This window comes from Molothrus ater, chromosome 3, assembly GCF_012460135.2.
Source record: "Molothrus ater isolate BHLD 08-10-18 breed brown headed cowbird chromosome 3, BPBGC_Mater_1.1, whole genome shotgun sequence".
In the NCBI taxonomy this organism is placed as follows: domain Eukaryota; kingdom Metazoa; phylum Chordata; class Aves; order Passeriformes; family Icteridae; genus Molothrus; species Molothrus ater.
In genome coordinates this window covers 111,235,395-111,252,834 of record NC_050480.2, presented here as the reverse complement: position 1 = coordinate 111,252,834, position 17,440 = coordinate 111,235,395, and the positions used below count along the sequence as shown (strand labels likewise).

The following is a 17,440-nucleotide window of genomic DNA, read 5'->3' as shown; positions in this document are numbered from 1 at the left end:
TATAGCTTACAGATGTGCTCACGGAGAGAAATCTGCATTAGGAAAAAGAATTCCTGCTTGACCGGCGGATCTGTGCTAAACCACGCGACTGGAGGTGCAGCTTTGCAGGGAAAGGGACTCTGTGGGATGGCTTTGTGTGATTTTATCTGGGCTTCTCTGCAGCAAGAGCAGATTTACTCCTTTACAAGCAGGAGAAATGGGATTTCTTCCTCAGCCTCGTGCACTCGCTCTCAAGCTGGATGGATGTTTTCCCATCCAGAAATCAGGGTTGGGGTTTTTTTTGATCAGCATTTGATCCAGCTGAACAGTTGTTTTCCCATGCAGAAATCAGGGCTGGGGTTTTTTTTTGATCAGCATTTGATCCAGCTGAACAGTTGTTTTCACACCTAGAAATCAGGGTTGGGTTTTTTGGGGATCAGCATTTGATCTGTAAAGCACATCACAGAGCTTGGAGCCTCAAAAGCACTTTGGGAATCTCCCTTATTCCTTAAGGCACTGCCTGTGTGCACAAGCCTCTGGATTTTCACAGGTTGTGACAGTCCCACCAGTTCTCTGCTGCCCTTAAAAAAAAATACAAATTTCTGGGGTCAAATGGGTTGGACAGATGATTTATAAAAAAATATTTATCCTCCTCATAACAGGGATTGTGACACAGGGTAGATCAGAAGATGGACAGAAGTAGTTGGGAAGAAAAGAAATGGTAGATAAAATGAGGAATCAGGGAAATGAGAAAAATGGGAACACGTTTGGAGCTGAAAGGGCTCCCAAATATTGGTGCCCATTTCAAATATTCCCTCTGCAAGGCAAGCCCATCCATTGACCTCCTGTTGCTGGTAATGGAGACAGGAGCTCCTCATAGTCCTATTGTTCCTCCCCAAATGATTCTTAGATGTAGGGCTGTGTGGTAAAGGGGAAGAGGAAGATTCCTTGCAGGATGGCTGATTTTTAGGACCAAAAGCCCTTTCACACCCAGGGATGGGCAGGTGCTGGTGCTGTCACTGTGGCTGTGTCACACAGTCAGCCATGGGACACAAAGCATTGCTTGCTGAAGAGAATGAGGAACAGCCCATGCTTGGGAGGTTGGGAAAGAACAAACTGAATGACCTCATTCCTTCCATGGATGCACAGATGCCATAAGTGGGGATTAAGGGCAGCAGATTTGAGACCATCCGTGGTGTCAGGCGCTGTGGGAGAGGCCATGCTGGCTTGTGAACTTGGATCTGTCGCTTGGACGAGGGTGGGAAATCCTTTCATGTGTTTTTTCTGCCCATTCCAAGTTCTCTGGGTGGTGGCAACCCCACTGCTCCCCCTGGAGAAAGGACAGCATGGCAGGGCTGGCAGCTGCTGGTGCCTTGATCACAGCGAGCGCCTGGACCGAGTGCCCTCGGTTCCTTCCAAAATCCTTCCAAAATCCCTCCCAGGACCCCCCCAGAGATGGACACAAGGAGGCAGCCAAAGGGAAGCTGTTGTTCTCCAAAGGAAGGAGTCAAGGGGTATTGCTAATGCTGGGATTCCTCAGAGCAACATGTCCTGGGGCAGCTGCTGTGCCAGGAGAGGCACCGAGCCACGCGTGGCTCCTGCAAATGCTCCGTTGGCTTCAAGGGAAGAAAAAGGCAGGGGACAGGGCAGAGACCCCAGTGGAGGTGGGGAGGTGTTTTGGGGGCCCCCATCACTTCTTTTACTTGCTGTAACAGCCTATAAATGAACAATTTGGAGGTTTCATAACGCTCTTAATTAGGACAAACTTAAAAAGGACCACTTGGCATCCTTGGTGGTGGAAGCCATGTGCTACCTGCAGCAGGCCAAGTCCAAAATGAAACTGATTTTTCTCTCTTACCTTCATTCTGCATTCAGGCAGCTGCTCCTAACAGGTGCTTGCTCTCTTCCTAGCAGATGGTGACAAAAAATGGGTTTGTTGGCAGGTTCTGCCACGGAGCAGCCTTCTTATCACACATATTGATGTGTATACAAACACACGCATGTTATCAGGTGTTGGGTTTCAAAAGGAATTCTCCTTCTGAGGGAAGGTCACTCACGTGGGGGGTTTAGCCAGGATGGTCTGTGCCTGTCTCTTTTGTTCCCTGGGTCTAAAGGAATTTGGGGACTTTGCTGCCACGTCAAAACCCCACAAAAATTTGGCCATTAGTTCAGATCTCCTGGTGTATCTGAAGGTGTTTTAGAAGGAACATGTGGTGTTAGGCTGTGTCCCTTCATATCTGTCATAAATCCTTAATTGCCTAAATAGCAATTAACTCCAAAAGAGGCAGGTTTTAGGTAGGGAATGCCCTGATATTTTTCTCCTTGCTCTTGATTATATAATTAATATAACAGAAATGCAGAAATCAGAGTAGGATGTGTGGAAGGGATCTTAAGGATTGTCTCATTTCAAGGATCTCTCACTTTAAATAAAACAACCAGTTAGGAAGGTGCAGTGAAATAGAGACACAGCAATGGCTTTAAACAAAGAAATCCAAGTGCAGGGTTTTATCCTGGGAAATGCACCAGGGCTCTGAGTGCTGAAGTGTTTGAAGCTGCAGGGAAAGCACCCGGAGAGGATTTGTGCTGTATCCATCACCCAGCGAAAGGCAGCTGTCAAACAAATCCCCTTGGTTCTTGACTCTGCTTCCACCTCCCAGATTCTGCCTGGTGAGGGCTGTGAATTTGTCAAAATGGTGCAGAGCAATGCCAGGTTTGGGGAACTGGGGAACTTTTCCTCCTTCTATTCCTTGTGCAGGGAGCACCAGGCAGAGCCATCCTCGCCCTGCTTTGCTGCTCATTTCAAAGGAGCAGCCTGAGCCAAGAGAACCAGATGAGGGTGACATCTGGCCATGGAGCCTCTGCCAAGTCACTGCTGTTCTGTAGCTGGCAGGAAGATGATGTGCTGCAAATGCCAGGTTCTCTCTGAAATGTAAAGTGCATTCCCTGCATTTTCTTTGCTTCCTCTCCAGCCTCAATCAGCTCGGTATTTTGTTTTACTAATGGCCAAATTCAAATCTCCTTTCCAGACGCATAAATCCATTCCAGTGGTGGTGGGTGATTTATACAATGAGTGGAATTTGACCCTGAAGTCCAAAAGGGTCTTGTGTTTTCTAAGCTTCCTGACAAATTAACTTGTTGACTGTAAGTCTCATTCAAATCTCAGCCCCAGTGGGGTGTGTTTGTGCTGAGGGTCACTAATCAAATATATCAGAATTGTTTGTACCTAAACTCTTCCAGGAGGGAGCCGGCAGAGCTTGGGGCAGGTGGAAAAGCTAAAGAAGCTCTACAGATTTCCTTCACTGAGAACTTTTCTGGAAGCTTGAGGTGCACCCCTTTAATAAAAAAAATCACTAGAGCTGATCAAGAAGCTTGAGAAAGAAATCTGCTGCTCATAAAAGGTAGGGGCAGTTAAAAGAAAGTTTTGGGGTTGGAACTAGATGTGCTTTAAGATGCTTTCTAACCCAAACCATTCTGTGATTCTGTGATTGTAGGTGCCCTGTACACACTGTTACTCCCTGTTGTGCCCAGAAGGAGTAGGGATGGTGTGGGAAGGAGCTGAAACTGTAGGATTAACCCTGTTTCCTTATGAAGCATTTTTATTTTCACCCTTGTTGCTGAACTCTCAGCACTTTTGGCAGCTGTGAGACGGTGCTGGGTTTGCAGCTGCTGTTCCACCCAAGTGCATCTTTTCCTCCTCCTCTGGTAAAATGGTTTTGCTGCAACAATTTTCACAATTGTATAGGAAAGGGAATTGTATTAAATCATGGACAGGCTGGGAGAGCTGGGAGTGTCCAGCCTGGAGTAGAGAAGGATCCTGGGAAATCTTAGAGCCCCCTTCCAGAGCCTAAAGGGGCTCCAGGAGAGCTGTAGAGGGACTTGGGACAAGGGCCGGGAGGGACAGGACAAGGCAGAAATCATTACACTTTTATTTTTAGCTTCATCAAAAGTTACCCTCTATCATCATAGGAAATAGCTGAAAATGTGTTGAATCAAAATCAAGTTTTACCAGATTTGTCAAATAAGGGGAGACTTTTGCATTGAAAGATATATACAGGTACCATAACTAACTTGAACCCACCCAATTGATCAGAGGGATGGAGCATCTCTCCTGTGAGGAAAGGCTGGGAGAACTGGGATTGTTTGGCCTGGAAAAGAGAAGCTTTGGGGTGACCTAATTGTGGCTTCCCAATACCTGAAAGGAGGCTGGAAGAAAGATGGAGAGGGACTTGGGACAAACGATGGAGGGACAGCACAGAGGGAATGACTTCCCACTGCCAGAGGGCAGGGATGGATGGGATATTGGGAAGAAATTGTTGGCTGTGAGGGTGGGGAGGCCCTGGCACAGGTTTCCTAGAGAAGCTGTGGCTGCCCCTGGATCCCTGGAAGTGTCCAAGGCCAGGCTGGATGGGGCTTGGAAAAACCTGGAATAGTGGGAAGTGTCCCTGGCCATGGCAGGGGTTGGAACTGGATGGATTTAAAGGTCCCTTTCAACTCCAAACCATTGTATGATGCCATGATCCTATGGATCAAGTTCAATGCTGAGTAACTACTCAACAGAAAATATAGTGAATATCAAACTGAATCTGGGTATCTTTAAATTCTGTCCTTACAAATTATCCTATGCACCCTCCTGGAAAACAATCAGTTAACTCATGAAACTATCAAGGCAGTATTCTTTATTGCCTGCCAGAAAAGAAATTGCTTGATATTATCCCAGTTCTTGAGGACAAAACTTATTTTCCCTGGAAAGATAAGGAACAGCTAATTCGGGTTTTGCAGAGCACGTGCACCGTTATCGTTAGGAAGGAGCTTAACCAACCTGAAAGCAAATGCTAAATGATCCAGATCTTGGTCTTATTAAGCTTGTGTGTGTTTTTCCTACCACTTAAAAGCCTGAGGATCCGGGTAAATGAGATTTTCTGGAAGGCAAAGCTTTCAAGTTTACCTCCCTCTCTTTTTCAAGCACGGAGGCGATGCCTCTGTTTACGCGGTGCTCCAACGGAGCGAGCGCATCCCTGCTGCAGCGTTTCATGGAACATCCTTTGTTTATTCACACTGTGCCACTTTTAAACTTCAGATGTAAACAACAAAGACTTCTTTGTATTTCACACTATCTCATACTCACTACCTTCTGAAGTCCAAAGCCAAAACACTGTGGAATTTTACCCTCCTCGCACTTTCTCCTGCTTGTTGGATGGGTTCTTCCAGCCTTTTCTATTTATAGTGGCTGGAAAACTACTTATCTTCTGATTAAAACGTGCTCTGTTCATTTTCTCTTGACTTTTCAGTCCTTGGAATGGGCTAAAAATTGTATTGCCTGGTAGCCATTTCAAATATAATTTTAGTAGCAATTATGCATATATTCGATAACAGAAACAATTTGTCATCCTGAAGGATCCAAATTGCTTTAAAGTATTCAGCCTCTCTCTGATCTGCTACGTGGATTAAAAATCCAGCAAATATTCCACTGAAATCAGCTGGACAGAAAGGTCAGAAAGACCTAGGCTGGAAATGCAGCAGCTGCCTGACAACACGCATTGGGCAGAGGCAGAAGAATTTGGGTTCTGTTTTAAACCAGAGTGGGAGTTTTAGTTGGAAATTTCACAGAGCTGCACTGATCCTTGAGATCCAGCACAGGGACCTCAATTTTCTGTTTCATTTGATGTGCAGTGTTGTGGTGTTTAGACCAGTCTCATGCTGGATCCATCTCCTCTCTGTTTGATGATGTTTGGAGAGGGCAGCCATGGGGGATTTAAGATGTTTGGAGAAGGAGTCTCCATGGGGGGAAAAATAAAGGACAATATCCAGAAAACCAGAAAAACGTGGTGCTGATTTTTCCCTTTCCCAGGACCATCCTTTATCATCCCTTCCCCTTAGGCTGCATTAGAGCACAAGCAATATCTGATGGGCCATATGTAAGTGGTGGCCTTGGCAGTGCTGAGGATGGTTGGACTTCAGGGTCTTAAGAGGGCTTTTCCAGCCAAAAAGATTCTGTGATTTTATGATTCTGTTTTGCTGGAACATTCAATGTGTAACATAAATAGTTTTGCTGTAAATTGTTGGGACTATTAGACCCATGCTGGATCCTTCTGAGATATTTCCTTGTATAAGAAACTGCCAATACAGACTGAAAATAAAGGTGACAGCTTCCAGTTTAGCAGGCGAGGCTCATGGTGGGTGTTCAGGGTGAGTTGGTCACCTCTGCTGAGAGTGGTCAGCAAAATACAAACCCCCTCCCAGCTTTTTTGGGGGATTAAATGGTTTCGGGTTATAAACCAATGGTCATAGGAGGCTGAAGAGAAAATCCCAGTGTGTTATTAGAGGCAAAATAGGTAGCAGGGATGACAGATTTCCCAACAATTTCCAGTGCAAGGATACTCAAGGTATTCCAGTATAGCAAATTTTATTATTTTAGTGGTAAATATTTGTGCATGGTCTCTTGTCTGGAAGTTTTCCCCTCCAATCACAACAGAAATAATTTCTGGTTTCTTTTTCAGGATGAGTTTAGGTAAAGACAAATTGTTTCTCTGGAAAACTCATATGTGTTCCTGAGAAACTGTCATGCTTATATATCATGGAAGAAATACTTGATGGAAATCCAGAGAGAAAAATAAAATGATGGCAGTGTAACAGCAGAGCTGACCTGAGCCCTCTGGGTTTGATATCTCAAATGAACACTTTTACTTCTTCATTGCTGCTCCCCTTAATAAAAAATAATTGCAGAGCCTTACATTCCTTGCCAAGGGCTCACACCCAAGGGAGCACCACAAGCTGCTCTGCACTTGGAACAAAACATGATCCAGGGATAACTGAGCTAATGGAGGTGAGGAAGTCTTGTCAACACAGTATTTACATGTGGAGGGTTTTATTCTGTCCACAGGCAGCTGGGGCTGCCTGGTCTTAGAGTATTTTTGGACCTGAGTTGGTTTTTCAGAGTCATCCAGGGCTAAACCACTTGTGGTCTCTAGCGTGGAAGGTTCTGCTCTGAGCTTTGTTGCTCTGTGTGTGGGTCATTTCTCCCATCCCAGCTTGGCCCTGGCCGTTGTTATTTCAGGAACATGAGAGTAATGGATGAGTGATTAGGGGAGGAGACTCTGCTGTCTCCAGCCACGGAGGAGATTTGAGCTTTAGATCACTGGAAGTCAGGATGGGGCAGGAGTTTTCTTAGGCATCATCAATTATCCATGCAGGATGTGCAGTAAGAGGCTGTTTGGCTGCCTTCAAATTGGCCAGACAAACAGAATTTCCATCTCTCTCAATGGCTCCTTCAACACCTAATTAGCTCCCAGATGCTACTGGAGCAAGATGTCTTTTATCTTTGCTAATGTTATCTCCCTCTACCTCCTAAATGCCCGCCCGTGCCATTCCCCACTTTCATCTCTCTTCCCTCAGGAGAAAACAGGATGGGTGTTCAGGAAGCTCCACGCTGAAGGTCAAGCTTGTAAAGACTCTGGGTCAAGCTGATCCTGTTAAACCAGGCAGTATCTGGAGCTAAAAAGCTTTGAATCCAGAATTACATGGATATGATGGAGAGCAGGATACGACTTCCTTCCTATGCACGTTCACAGGATCAGCATCCAACAGGAAAAAATAGAATTGCAGATTTTATTTCACTGTCAGTTGCATTTAAGATGATTTAGGACAAACTCAAAGCTCCTCTTTTCCTGTTGTGGGAGAAGGCACCACGAAATCTGGCTGGATAAATGTGATATTTCAGCTGGCAGAGCTCATTGTTGTGGGCAACACTCAGGTTTTACACTCAGAGGTAAAATAGGAGGAAATATCAGGCTAACTGCACTCCTGGTCCTCCCTAGACCCTCTGAGCACAACCACTTGGGGCTGTGTTAATACCAGGCTCTCATCCAACTGTGATTTACCTTGGCAGGACTGATGGATATCCAAGCCCAGCAATTCCTTCCCCTCTGGCAGGGAGGAGTGACCAAACAACTTGCTCCAAGCAAAGTGGTTAAGAGGGAAACATTTCAGAGAGAGCAGATCTTCAAAATACACTTTATACACACACCCAGCTTTCCCTAAGGCTCCTGGAGATGTGTCTCCAGCCAGGATGAGTTTCTCCATTTCAGTGATGTATTCTGTTGTGTGGGAGATTTGTCAACAGGGAAAAGCTTGGACAAAGTCAGTGTTGCAGTTTTATGGATGAAAAGCAGGATTCTTCAGCTTAGATTTTATACCATCTTCTTTTTCTATCCTATTTCCTTCTCACCTGCATTTCCTCTGTGCTGCACTGGAAGGATACATTCCTAGGAAAAATTCCTGCAGGTTCCTGCAGCAGCACTGCTCCTCTTTGGCCAGGGAATGGGTAATCCCTGCAGGATGTATCCTGGGCTGCATCTGAAGCTGTGTGACCAAGTCAAGGGAGCTGATTCCACTCTGGTGTACCCCACCTGAAGCTCCGTGTCCAGCTCTGGGGATCCCAACATGAGAGGGATGTGGAGCTCCTGGAGAGAGTCCAGAGGAACCCACAGAGATGCTCCAAGGGCTGGAGCCCCTCTGCTCTGGAGCCAGGCTGGGAGAGCTGGGGGTGCTCACCTGGAGAAGAGAAGGATCCAGGGAGATCTCAGAGCCCCTTCCAGTGCCTAAAGGGGCTCCAGGAGAGCTGGAGAGGGACTGGGGACAAGGGATGGAGGGACAGGACACAGGGAATGGCTTCCTACTGCCAGAGGGCAGGGATGGATGGGATTTTGGGAAGGAACTCTCAGCTGTGAGGGTGGTGAGGCCCTGGCACAGGGTGCCCAGAGAAGCTGCCCTGGGTCCCTGGAATTGTCCAAGGCCAGGCTGGATAAGGCTTGGATCAACCTGGGATAGTGGAAGGTGTCCCTGCCCATGGTCTGGAAGGTCTTTAAGGTCTCTCCCAACCCAAACCATTCCATGATTCCATAACATTTTTCTTCAGATTTAGTCCCACAGCAGCTGCTTTTCGCTCCCAGCATAGAGTCTGTGGGTTTCACCATTTCTTCCCTTAGATCCATGTGCCCATTCTGTGAAAGATGAAGAATTTATACCCCCATGATTCCATCATTCCCAGTCTTGGTCTTGCCTGATTTGCCAGAGGCACTCTGCAAGGAGAGTTCTGAGACCAGACAGCTTCCCTGCAAAGATATTAACAATACTCAGGAATTACACAGCTCTCCAAAGCCTCTGTGAGCATTAGCTCATTATGCAGCACTCCACAGCCCTGTGGAAAAGCATTTGCTAATCAATCCCAGCACCACCTATCAAATGCATCAATGCCATGGAATCCACAGGGCAGAGCCAGCTGGAAACAGCGGAATGTGGATATCTGGTCCCAGTCCTTGTGGTAGCTGGGGCTGGACTTCAGCACTCACCAGCCACTGCTCCCACATTTCCCTTGGCAGGGTCCTTCTTCCTGTCATAAACCCATGATTTCCAGAAGCAGGTCACCTACAGGCTGGGAATGCAGATTTTACCAGATAATCAGGATTTCAGCCCATTCCAGCGCTTGTAGAGGTTGCTGGCATCAATTAATCTGGAAAAGCCAACATCAGTAAGTGACATAGAGGAGACTGGACCCAGTGTGACAAACTGAGCGGTTCCAGCCAACTGAAGGCAGCACAAAGGAAACAATTTCAGATCATATATCATTGGTGACACAGCAGAGTGGGTTGAACTGCCAGAAAGGAGAGGGAAGGGAAGGAGAAAATAAATGAAGGAGAAAATAAACATTGGTGATTGCTCATTCCTCTGGACCAAACTTTGTTTCTCTGGATCAAGCAAGGCTGTAGGGCTGGATTTCTGCCCCCAAACCTGCCAGCAACTAATGCACAAGCCTGGCAAAGTCAGTTAAGTTGTTTTCCAGTTAAAAATATCACAAGGATCAAGTGTCTGGGATTCCCACAGCCTCCCATCTTAAAGAGTTCACAGAACTAATTCCTGCCGTTCTTCTCCATGATGCAGCTCCTTTAATTCTTAGGACTTTTGGAAAAAGAGCTGAAATTCAGGATTGCTGCTGCTGCTGGTGTGAAATTTTGAGTAGACACTGCAGTGGAAGGGAGAGCCCAGCAGATTTTATTTGGTGAGATTGCTCTTAGAGTTTGACATCAGGAGTGATGGTGCAGGAGCTGTCACACATGTCAGGATGCTCTGTGCTGTTTCCAACATCAGGGATTTTTCAAGGAGGTTTCAGAAATGCAGCAGCTTCATGCAACTCACCGGGACACAAGACAAAGTGGATGGATGTTGGTATAAGCTGGTTTATAAAGTGTCTATTGAATCAAACACAGGGTGATGCCATTTTTATTAAAAGCCACAAAATGCTTGAAGCCAATTAATACTTCCCTGCTTCACTAATGCCTCTGCTCATAAAATTAAATGGTTTCATTTAGCAAAACCAATTTTGAAGCCTTTTTGTCAAATTTATAATGACTTTAGCATGAGGAGACTCATGTCTTGCACACATAATACAGGTTTTTTTTGAAGAGAAAGGATGCACAATGAGGTGCCACATGTGGAATAAGAGGAAAGTTGCCCTTCTGAGTGAAGAACTGGTTACAAATAGGAAATAAAAGGTACAAATGACTGTGCAGTTGCTGCAGTGAAGAGAGATTAACCTGTCTTGGGAAGCTGTGCAGTTCAATATCCTCACAAAAGGGCTGGAAAAAAGAGGATGGTGACGCACCAAAACCCGCTGAGGGTTTGGAGTTATTCCAGGTGAGCCAAAGCAGACACGGCTACAAAAAAGTTGTAGAAGAATCCAACAATAATACAGAAAATAGCTGCTGAAATTCCATTTCAATAAAAGTCAAGTGCAGGCACAATGAGAGGATTTAAATTAGCCCGGGAAAGAGGTTCTGGCGTCATTGCAGATGGTGCTTTGGAAACATCTGCTCCGTGCTCAGCAGAGGTCAGGAAGGCAAGTGGAATGCAAAGAATTGCTGGGAGAGGGATGGGGAATGAAGGAGGAAATGTAAGTGCAGGGCTGAATAAATCCCTGGGGCTCTTGAGCACAGTGGAATTCCAGTCACCCCGGTGACTGCAGTGGGGAAGGAGAGCTGGAGAGATGCAGGAAAAGGGTGAGAATCCATAACACATAATCCTGGGTTATGGATTGGGAGTGAAAGGCTGTGGGTCTGGCTGAACACATGAATCGGCAAGATTAAGGGGTAAAATCCAGATTTCTGTGGAGAGAGGGGAGAAGGAATTGTATTAGGAGGCACCAGGATGATCAGAGGGATGGAGTATCTCTGCTGTGAGGAAAGGCTGAGAGAATTAGGGTTGTTCACCCTGGGGAAGAGAAGGATTTGAGGTGAGTTTTGGACCTTCCAGTGCCTGAAGGAAATGTAGAGAGGGGCTATTTACAGCAGCCTGCAGTAGCAGGACAAGGGGGAATTGCTTCAAACTGAAAGAAAGTAGGTTTGGATTGGATGTTAGGAAGAAATTCTTCCCCATGAGAGTGGGGAGGCCCTGGCACAGGGTGCCCAGAGAAGCTGTGGCTGCCCCTGGATCCCTGGAATTATCCAAAGTTAGGTTGGACAGGGCTTGGATCAACCTGGGATACTGAAAGGTGTCCCTGCAAATGGCAGGGGGTGGCAGTGGATGAGCTTTAAGGTCCTTTCCAACCCCAAACTGTTTGAGATTCTGAGATCCAGCTTGGGATTCTGGGATCCAGTGTTTTGTGACAGAGGATGTGATGACAACTCTGGTCATCAATGGTCAGGCAGAGGTTTAAAGCAAACAACAGGAAATAAATTTTCACAGTCTGTAAAGAATTAGGAAAATCATCAAACACATCTTTTATAACCTGAAAATATAGGTTGGCTGACAAACTTGTCGTGCTGAGGTTCCCAGTGCTGACTTTGACACCTCCATGATCCTGGAGGTCTTTTCCAACCTTAATGATTCTGTGATTCCTTGCTCCTGTTCCAGTGTCCCCTCTGCAGCTGGGTGAGATTTGAGATCTGGTTTGGTTTGGCCCCTCCCTGGTGGAATCTGACAGGATTTTTGGGCTGGATTATAAGCAGTTAAAGGGTCTCTTGTGATGTTGCAGTGACTTGGCAGTGCTGGGTTAACAATTGGAGTCAATGATCTTTCAGGGCTTTGATCTCTCCTATGACAAAAGCCACAGAAATCCTCTGAAGGAATAAATTCTCTTTGAATTGCAGTGGAATATTGGTGGGGAAAATGATCCAATGGTTCCTTAAAAATTTCCTGTGCTGAGTTAAAAATTGCAGCATGAGTAATGAGAGGTCTCATTGGATGGCCCAGGAATTTTGAAACAGAGAGGACTAAAAATTCTTCTAGAACAGGATTACCATCAAATTATATCAGCCTCAGTGGCAGGAAATCAATCCAGAGTGGGCTGATTTACACTTGCCAGAGCCAGCACATCCTGAACTTCCCCATGTCTCCCAGTGATGTTTTTATCTCCACATCAACATCGCCAGTGTGAGGAAAATAATTTTCCCTTTAAAATCCAAACATCCAAGGTGGGACTTGGCAGAGTGTAAGGGCCAGGGGATCCCACTGATAACAACACCAAAGTGCAATATAAGGACTCATCTTGGGTTCTGCTTTATTCAGGTTTTTATGGGCTGGGAAGGGATAAATGATGTTTATGCCCTCTTGTGGTGCCACATCGAACAGAATGGATTCCCTAACTGACAAAATGAAGCCAATAATGGAAAAGTCCCAGGTTAAAAATCTGTAACAAACACTGTGGAAAACACAGTGGAAAAATCTCTCCCACTCCAGCAGCATCCTCATGACTCAGGGAAGGGGGAGAGGCCAATTTTGGCTGCATTTGCAGCAGCAGGTAAATGAGTAATGCCCAGGATGGCAGAGTTTGTGCCATCTTTCAGCAGTGAAGATCACTCCAAAGTGTTTTTTCTCTGTGCTGGGAAGGTTAGAAAGTGAAACAGTGCTTTGTGAAAGGAGCTGTATTGACACCTCTTTGTGTTTGGTGCTGTTGACATGTTGTAGTGCAAACCTTCACATGTTTTATCTTCCTTACTCACATGTCTGACAGGTGAATAACTTGATTCCCTTAGGATAAATCCAGTCCAAAAGGTGGACAAAAGCTGGTTGGTGGTTTTACATGGGGAAATAAGGCCAGGTTCCTGTGAAATGGAGCTTCTGATCCCAATTCCTTGTGTGGGAACACAAGGAATTAATGAGTCAACACCTTCCTAAGCTGTGCTGAGAAATCTGGTCCAGGTTTGGGAACTTGGGGCTCTCCAGACTGGTCAATCATGGATTTTGTATCCATCTTACCATTTCATTCCTGACTGACGGCTGAACACAGCAGAATGTGTCCTTTAGACAGTGAAATTGTGGGAATAAATCAGAGCAGTGCTCTCCAAAGCCCAGCAGCTGCTGTCAGGCTGTGGGCAGGGCTTGGCTGTGCTGGGGCAGGATCTGGGAAATCCTGGTGGGGGAAATTTGGAAACTTTTTATCCCAAATAATCACCTGTTGTTTAAGTGAAGTATTTCCATTGCATGTCATCCTTGCCTCTCCCCAGCCATGCAGCAGATGAAAGAGGAAGGGAATAATTTCCTCTCCAGTTCCAGGATGAGCAAACCCACAATACTGGGTTTAAATGAAAGAACTGGTTTTAACTGGGATAGGCTTAGGAGGGACTCTCTAAAAGGATGGAAAATATTGGAATGAAGATCTCCATCTCCAAAGATCTTCCATAACCAATGTTTTTTGGGATCAAGGCTGCTACCATTCAGTCTGCCATGATGAAAGAGGATGGACTTGATGACTGATGGCAGATTCACAATTTTGTGATTCCATGTGATGATTTCCCTTTGTTTATATTTTATATATTTAATAGTATGATGAGATAACAAATATTTTTCTGGGAATCCTAAATGCTGACCCTTCAATCAATTCTATCTATGTCCAGTATTTATAACTACAATTTGCAACAGGATTCTGACATTAATTAAAAGTGCTTACTAGGTTTTAGCGCAGACTTCAGAGCACAAGTTATGTCCACACTGAGAAGAGAATTGGCTCCAAAATGTTGGTGTTTACCAGTTTCTTTAGGAAAGGACAATGTAATGGGGAAAATGTCACAGCAATTCATCTTAAAAAGAAATTCCCTCTGTCAGAAACCTCTCAGGAGTTTCAAATTCAGCTAGGGGATATCAGAAAGCAATTAAAGTCTAATTTAAAATCCCCACCCACATTCTGTCTTTTCCTGCCAAGTGGTTATTGCTCCTGGTCCACGGTACTGGCAAATCTTTCCAAAATGAGCCATAATTTGCCTTAAAACTTAAAACTTTCTGGTCAATATGGAACTTTTCTCTTTGAAGAATGAGTTTGCAGTGACTCTGCACAAAAAAAATAAAAAAGCCCAAATGCTCTGATTTCCCAAGGACATCCTTGGGGATGAAATTTCACCCAGAAATTCTTCTTGGACAAGGACATTGGGGGTGGATTTTGAAGCCGAGGCACTTTCCAGGGAAGGTTCCTGGACACTGCAGCTTCCCAGGGTGGATCCCAGTGTGTTCTCCCTTTGTTTTCCACTTTCATTGATGGCTCCACATCACTGCCTGGGTTAATAAAGAGAATAAAAGCGTGGCCGTGGCAGATTAAACAAATGAGCCATTAAAAGGGGACGATGGCTCCCTCCCTCTCTGTGCCCACAGCAAAGCAGAGCACCACGAGAGCAGGGATGAAAAGCTTTCAGGGATGAGCTGGGAATGTGAGCACTGAGAGACGCCTGTGGCTCCTTCAGGGAGGAATCCCAAGGTCATTCACAGCAAACCACTAATGGCTTTCCGTGGTCTTTCCTGACAGGTGCTGAAGGAGGAAGGCTTTGGCCCCATCACCACGGAGATCCGGGAGGCTCCTGAGTTTTATTATGCCGAGGAATATCACCAGCAGTACCTCAGCAAGAACCCTGGAGGGTACTGTGGCCTGGGAGGGACGGGGGTTTCCTGCCCCATGGGCATCAGGAAATAGCCTGTGCTTGCTCCACCACCTCCTCTTCATTGTAGGGAGTTTGGGAAAAAAAAAAAAAAAAAAAAAGACCAGGAACCCTGGTGGATGTTCCTGCAGCATCTGTGGATAAAGATTTGGGAATCTGCTGGGGAGGCTTTCCATAATTATAAGTTTTCAAAAGCCAAAGTAGAGGCAGGAATTGCTTCCATTCTTGCTCTGTGCAGCTCCCAGGGTTTCCTTGTCATCTGGAGAGGTGGAAAGAGCTCCAAACTGCTGAAGTTTGGCTTGAAATGCTGTTAAAAGGGTGAATTAGGAGGTGGTTGCACCCGTAGCTGCTTTGCATTTCCAATGCCTTTGGACTTTTTGATTTTCTTGGGTTAATTAATTTCCTGGTGTTCCCAGAGCTTTGACTTCTGGATATGTGGTTGGGTTCCTTACCTGTCACAGCCCTGGAATTTGATGTCTTTGGGAATGATGAATTGATCAGATCAGTGATTCTCCCACCACAACTCCACTTTCACAGCATTTAGTACCACCTGTAGTGCCTATTTAATGAAATTATTTTAGCCATAAAAAATAAAATTGTCATGTGATGCTTCTTTTTGACAGTTCCAATAAGTGAATAAACACAAAAAGAAATCAGTTTTGTGTCCTGCTCTGCAATAAATGGCAGAATAAGAAAAGAACAATGTTCTCTGTGATGTGTTCCAAGTGGATATCTGGGTAGATCTAAAACAAAATTATCAAATATTATAAAATGCTGCAGCTCTCTAATTAAACACCAGGGTGTTTAAATCTGTATCATCAGTCATGACAGTACAGAGGAGTGGAATTATCCCTATGATTAATTATTTATTCTTTAATAACTTGGGGAGCCCCCACCAAGAGCAGACTCATGGAAAAGATAACTTGGGGCAGCCTCCAGTGAGTGTGCAGTCAAAATAGCAGGCCAGCCAGAAAGGGGAAAAAAATCAATTTTTGGGTTTATTCATGGGGATCTCAGAGTGCAGACTCAGAGCTGCAGACAAAGGATGCAGGGATGTACAGTTTATCCCATGTGGAAATGGGATCCTGTGGGTCCAGAGCTCAAGGAGTGAGCCAGTTTTGGGGGACCTAGGGTGGCACTCAGAGACACAAATCCACAGCACCTCCTTCTCCATGGCACTGCTCTCCACAACTTGGTTTGATGTTTCCTGCTCACCAGCTCAGCTTTAAAGCTCAAAAAGGCCCAAAACAGCTCCCTGAACATCTTCTGTACCTACACAGCAGAGCAGATTGTGCTCCAAGCTTGGAGACAACTGACAATGCTCCCCACAAAGTCAGTGCTTGGGGTTGTAAATCCAGTGCTGCAGCACTGCCCACTGTTTCCAAAGATGGGGAGTAAATCTGTGCCAGAAAAATCAGCTCCCCATCTTCCCTCGTGCTCCTCAGCTGATGCTGAGCTCATCCCAGTCTCAAAACCCAGAGGAAATGTGTCCTCTTGGCAGATTGCACCTGGGCCAGGCTTACAGGAGCTGCCTCAGGCAGGACTGCCCCATTAGGCTCTTCCTGGAGATGCCCCAAAATGTGTCCACAGCACACTCAGAATTTTGGGTTCTGTGGTAACTGATCCTGTCCCTAACCTGCCCTGCCATGGAGTTTTTTCAGTGTTCACAGCCAAGTAAACCAGCACTTCTGCCTCGTTTCCTTGGCATGAAGTGACAGAGCAGCAAAAAAGAGAGGGAAATAAAGTCTTACCCTCATCCTATGCATTGTCAGCCTCTGTGAAATCCAGACTCCAGTGGGATAATTCCTGATGTGCTCCAAGGCAAAGCATTTCAGGTGCTGAATCATCTGGGGGCTCATGAAATGTCTCCTGGTTCCCTTCCCTTCCCCTCCCTCTCCTCCCACTCTGTGCTGTAGTTATTATTTTGGAACAAGCTGGAAAGTCTTTGGGAAAAACTTTTATTATAGATATCCTCAAGTCTGAGCCTGGCTGAGGTTTTTTTTTTTTGAGTCCTGTCCTGATAGAAATGATGTCTTGGTCTAAAAATCAGCATGACGGCTCCATTGATACCACAATGGGCCCACACCAAAATATTTTGGTACCACAGAATTATTTACTGGTATCCTTGATTTGATTTTGATTTGAGGGTTTTGATTGGGCACTCTGAAAATTGTCCTTTGACAGAGCTGCTTTTTCCTACAAACACAGAATCCCAGGATGGTTTGGGTGGGAAGGGACCTTAAAGACCATCCAGGCCCGCCTCCTGCCATGGGCAGGGACACTTTCCACTATCCCAATTTGCTCCAAGCCCTGTCCAACCTGGCCTGGAACATTTCCAGGGATGGAGCAACTCTCCTGTTTAAGTACATTCAAGTCAATACCCCAGGCATGGTCTAACTGAGAAAATTACCAGGAAATGAGAAAATTAAAGTGACGATAGGCTTTGGAGATGAAGCTGAAAGCTGATAGAGCTCCTGAGGTCTTCAAAGACGGTTCAAGATCCAGCAAGGGCTACAGCACCCAGCTCATGAAATCCTCCATTGCCA

General features: G+C 45.6%; 1 protein-coding gene across 3 annotated transcripts in view; it reads left to right on the top strand.

Moving 5' to 3' along the window:
* The window catches only part of MSRA (methionine sulfoxide reductase A), a 236,901-nt gene extending 221,351 nt beyond the window's left edge, over positions 1-15,550 (top strand). For all 3 annotated transcript variants that reach the window (XM_036380690.2, XM_036380688.2, XM_036380692.2), the window contains one exon: positions 14,765-15,550. In XM_036380690.2, the coding sequence (XP_036236583.1) occupies positions 14,765-14,929 (165 nt within the window). In that variant the 3' untranslated portion in view covers positions 14,930-15,550. The remainder of the gene's footprint in view (positions 1-14,764) is intronic.
* Positions 15,551-17,440: the final 1,890 nt, after the last annotated feature.